The sequence below is a fragment of the Montipora capricornis genome, chromosome 3 (assembly GCF_036669925.1).
Source record: "Montipora capricornis isolate CH-2021 chromosome 3, ASM3666992v2, whole genome shotgun sequence".
Classification (NCBI taxonomy): domain Eukaryota; kingdom Metazoa; phylum Cnidaria; class Anthozoa; order Scleractinia; family Acroporidae; genus Montipora; species Montipora capricornis.
The window spans coordinates 58,466,467-58,471,466 of record NC_090885.1 but is presented as its reverse complement, the minus strand read 5'-3'; the positions used below and the strand labels follow the sequence as shown (position 1 = coordinate 58,471,466).

At 39.3% G+C, this 5,000-nt stretch overlaps 1 protein-coding gene across 4 annotated transcripts in view; it reads right to left on the bottom strand.

Moving 5' to 3' along the window:
* Window positions 1-139: 139 nt before the first annotated feature.
* LOC138043491 (NFX1-type zinc finger-containing protein 1-like) overlaps window positions 140-5,000 on the bottom strand; it is a 38,330-nt gene continuing 33,469 nt past the window's right edge. For all 4 annotated transcript variants that reach the window (XM_068889780.1, XM_068889782.1, XM_068889781.1 and 1 more), the window contains one exon: window positions 140-2,565. In XM_068889780.1, the coding sequence (XP_068745881.1) occupies window positions 2,446-2,565 (120 nt within the window). In that variant the 3' untranslated portion in view covers window positions 140-2,445. The remainder of the gene's footprint in view (window positions 2,566-5,000) is intronic.

Here is a 5,000-nt window from a genome sequence, read left to right as displayed (position 1 = left end):
ATCTTTGTTATCAACGTTTGGTGATAATTATTTATTTTGAGACATTTCTGAGTAGTGGTGACACCTTTCTGAAACAAACGAATAAAAAAATCGGAAAGTATTATTGTACGGACTCTCCAGAAATCGACATAACCTTACGTGATTTTCCATCCCATTTAATCTTGGCCAATATCAAAAATACCATAATACTCTTGTTCTGTCCCTCCAAATTTTTTCTTAAACATCTTTCTCAGTTTCTCTTGGGACCATTAAAAATCCCAAGAGGAAATAAAAACAATGCTTATGCAAAAAATGCAGACTGAGGTTATAATGTAACTGTTGAAAAAGCCCAAACCCCTTAGAAATGCTAACCTTAGGCCTAATTAGGTCTAAAACAATATTTAAGCTTAACTGTTAGCATTCCGATTCCAGTGATTTAATTTCATTCCCAGGCACCTCACGTCCAAGGGCACTTTGAGATATGGAAACAAGTCTTTACCAATTCCCTGAAGCCAAGTTATGCACAAACGCCATTCCGGAATTGCTCAGGGAACTGGGGCGAGTTTCAAATTTGAACCAATCGATAAATTGACACCATCACATGAAAGATAACATTGAGATTGGCCATCTTTAGGTCGAACAGAGACCAAGTTACGGACTTCAAAACAACGTCTCGATTTTGGAGGCTGCGTCCCCCAAAATCATACAAACTATTAAATTTTTTTTATTAGTTATGTGATATTTATAAAAATATGCAAACAAAGTGATTTCACCTCACCTATTTCCAAAATTAGGTCCATGACAGGATTTTCTAGTTGTTCCAAGAGTTTTAATGGTTTTGGGGAACGCAGCCTCAACATTAGAGACGTTTGTATGGATTTTTAACTATGTTTTTAAGTCCCTAACTTGGTCTCTGTTCGACCTAAAAGCATCAAACTTGGACAGATGGCCAATCTCAATGTTATCTTTCATGTGATGGTGTCAATGTTTCGATTGGTTCAAACTTGACACTCGCCCCAGTTCCCTGCGAAATTCTGGAATGGCCTATAGCATTTGCTTGTTCTTCCAATCAGTTCCCCAGCGCTAGAAGAGTTGACACCCGAATAAAATTTATTTCATTTCGTTTTTATTTTCTATTTCCTTCAATTTTCGTCTTATTAGAGAGATTTATCTTGACGTTTATGAGAAACGGCAAAAGACAAATTTTCCTATGCTAACTCGTTCATCTCTCTTTTGAAAATTTACTTGATATTTGTAGCTAACAAGCAAGAAATTGGCTTACATCAGACAAGTTTCTTCCATTTTTAGCTAAACGCAAATCTTGGCCTGATGCAGTTATCCGTTTCCCTCTATTATGAAGATTTTTTAAAATGTTTACAGAACAAGATTTATACAGTGGGCAAATTACAGCCTCCATATATCCTCGAGTACATGCAAAGATCTCTTACAAACTGGCTAAAATGATAAAAATAATAGTAATCAATTGGTGACGAGCTGATAAGTAAAACTACTCAAATTTTGAAACCTTTTTGCAGTTTGTTTTGAATAAAGTATTTGGCAAAACCTGATTATGCAATCAAAAGCCCCCACTCCCTCCAAAAAATACCCTTTGTATTTCTAAAAAAAAAACAAGTTATTTGATACAACTGATGAGGTCATTTTTTCCTTAACACGTTAGAGCATTTCAGATCACCTGACTAACTGGGATATGTTAGTCTCTAAAAGTACCATTCAACTGAAACCTCACAGTTGTCAAAGTCAATTGAGTGTTCATTCCTTGCATACGGAACCCTCGCCCGCAGTGCGCGCGGCAGTCAAAACTGTGCTATCCAGTTAATCATTTTCCCTTTCATCGCAAACGGTGCATTTCTGTGTGCAAACGACGATGTTAATAGACCATATTCGTATTCAGTATTGGATTGGAACTAGCTTGCAATGGAGGCTAATGCGGGGGAATCTTTTCAAATGCAAATACATTTTAAAATATTCCCCCGCATTAGCCTCCATTGCGAGCTAGTTCCAGTCCAAAAATACGAATACGGTCTATTGTCGATCTACTCTGTCGAAAGTACGCTAACAAAGTCTTTTTTGCGAAGTTAACCCAAATAAATACATTATCAATACAGTTTTGACGTCTTCTTACACTTGAAAATATCATGATGATTTCTTCTTAAAATAGTTAGAAAAACCACAAATAACAGCCTAAGCACAACAGCTGCCGTTCGGATCACTGCTCGCCGGCAACTCGGTTTTGGCGCTTAAGTTTGTTGACAAATAAGTTGCCACAAAACCTTTTAAATGGTTTTCTGGCCCTTTAATATCAAACAATTGACGTGACGTCGGACAGCACAGTTTTTTCCCGCTCGCTGAATTCTGATGGGCAATTAAAATTTCACGGTATGAAAAATATATAAAGAAAGTGCACCGACTTGTGGAGGTGTGAGCTTGATTAAATCTACCGAACATTTATTTGCGGAACCTGCTAAAAGGTTGCCACCATCCTTGTCTTGCTCTAGCCGGGCGGCATAGTTGAAATCTGTGAGGCATGGTATTCTTTTGATTCAATTGTTTTCCACCGTGCAAAACCTGGTAATATAAATTAGAACAAAAAAAATGTATTAGTCCAGTCACTATGCAACACCGAATGAACGGCGCTACGGGTCCGAAAATGATCTCAGGACCGCAAATGATCCCACTGGACTGCAAATGATCCCCAAAGTGTACCGTCGATGATACTAGGGGGCCGTTTGTCGAAAGTCCCGAAAACGTTTCCTGCCCGAAAAGCTATTTGTGAAACTGCTAACTGCTTATTTTGGAGAGCCGATCTTTTAAAGTGTTTTCAAGGTAACAAAAAGAAAACTAACTGCGAAGTTTGACAACTTAAATCCTCTCCGTTCTGGAGATACAAAGGAAATTGTGACAACCGAAAATGGCCCGTAAAGTTTCGGGACTTTCGAGAAACGGGTCCCAGGACCGCAAATGATCCCCATTTGGACCGCAAATGATCCCAAAAAAAGTAAGGAATGGTCTGGGTAGATAATTGGTTTCCGCCTCATAGTTTCCCAGAAAGACAAAATTTTCTTTCTTACCACCGTGACGCTGTTACAAATTGCCACACTTAATCATCGTAAACAATCATCAAAAACTAACGTGTACGCAAGCCCAAGTTGATTGTGACTAGGGGCCCGTTTCTCGAGAAGTACAAATGACTTTTCCGACCCGAAAAGCCAGTTGTCAACCGGCCATCTGTTTTTTTAAAAAAGCTGGTCCTTTAGCACGTTTTCCAGATAACGAAAAGTAAAGTGACTGTGGAAACTTCTTCATTCTTGAGATAAAGAGGGAATTGTGTCACGTGAAAAGTTCGGGACTTTCGAGAAGCGGGCCGGCGGATCTCTTTGATCGACAACGCTAAAGACGCCACCCAGCTAGCAATAATCATATATAGCAATAACTAGAACGTAATGTTTTAGCCTAATAAGACTAATAAGATTTGGTTCGACATGCAATACTGCTTTTAATTTTACGTTTTCCCATGACCTCCACTTAGAGTCGTCCATTGAACAACTATTACATAAAACGCTATCATTTGAGTAGACCTGCAATGCTCCACCTCTCTGAAATAGAGTGTGTAGCACTCGAAGTTTCCTCCACATCATTTATTTTTCCTTCGCCCCGTATTTTGCTTCAATTTCTGAGCAATCACAGGTGGGGATTGTTGGATGCTATTGGTTCTAGGCAATGGTAATGCAGCTGCACAGTCATCGCGTGATTACGTGATTCCCGTGCGTCGCTTCTGTTTAATCACAACAGGCTTTCTCGACATTTTTTTCATGTCTCAGTATTATTAATAAGTAATAACATGATTTTTCTCGCGAAAATTTGATTGAATAAGCATTCACTCGCCCAATTTCGTTTTCGTCTTTGAAAAAATTTAATCGTGCTCATTTATTCCAAATTGTACTCGAAATCATATGACTTGACATGATTATACACAGTTTATTAAGAATGCCTTACTTTCTCACGAAAAGGGCCTCCTCCTTAGGAACGAAAATCCCCTTTCACTGGTAATTACAACCCCCGTGGATTGTAATCAACGTCAAGCGAATCCAAAAAATATTACACTCTTTAAAAAAATACACTCCTTTGAAACTTTTTACTTACTAAAAGATTAAAATATTGAATACAAAGGAAGAGGGGTGGGGGGCCATCTTATTCATATTGTCAAGAATCTCTGGGTTATCCTTCCCTACCAAACGTATCCCCTGAGGAGTGAGTGGGGTGCAGAAATTCAGTATAGGACATTTGCATGAAGACGCCATTTTAATACAAGTACTAGGCCTGTCTCATGCCATTCTCGTCCCCAGAGCCCTCCGTTTCTTTTGCTCACCTGGACAGCGAAACGGAAGGCTCTGGTCGCACCTAAAAATTGAAATGTTTTCATTGGCTGATTAAAATTGTATGCTCAGAACAAATTAAAATTACAAGTACTACGCATTACATTTTACTTCCGGCCCATATGACGGGAACAAATGGGATGCGTCAAGCCCTTGTTGGCGCGCTTTTCAAAAGATTAAATAAAAACGTCTGCTGAAATATGGCGACAAAAGGCGTACAAGTGTCCGTCAAATCAATAAAGAGCATAAGCAACGACGACGGCCACGGCAACGAGAACGTCATCTAAAAATATAAATTTGCGTTATTGCAATCACTTCGTGAGTATTTCAACCTTTTCATAGGACAAGGGTGTGGTAGTTCCTCAAGAATGACACTGATCCGAACGGCGCTTACTTTAGGGGTGAAAGTGAAAATTTATCCTCAAATGCTGATGTCCTTCATAAAAGTATAAGCATGAAGCGAATAGGAGTATTTCTACTCCCCCCTAGATGGGATGCTAGTCCAGCGCAGGGTTACCCCCAGCATTTCGCCGGTACCCATTTATACAACAGGATGGAGAAAGGCACCTTGATAGTCAAGTGTCTTGCCCAAGAACACAACACATTGTCAATGTCCCCAGCCAGGAC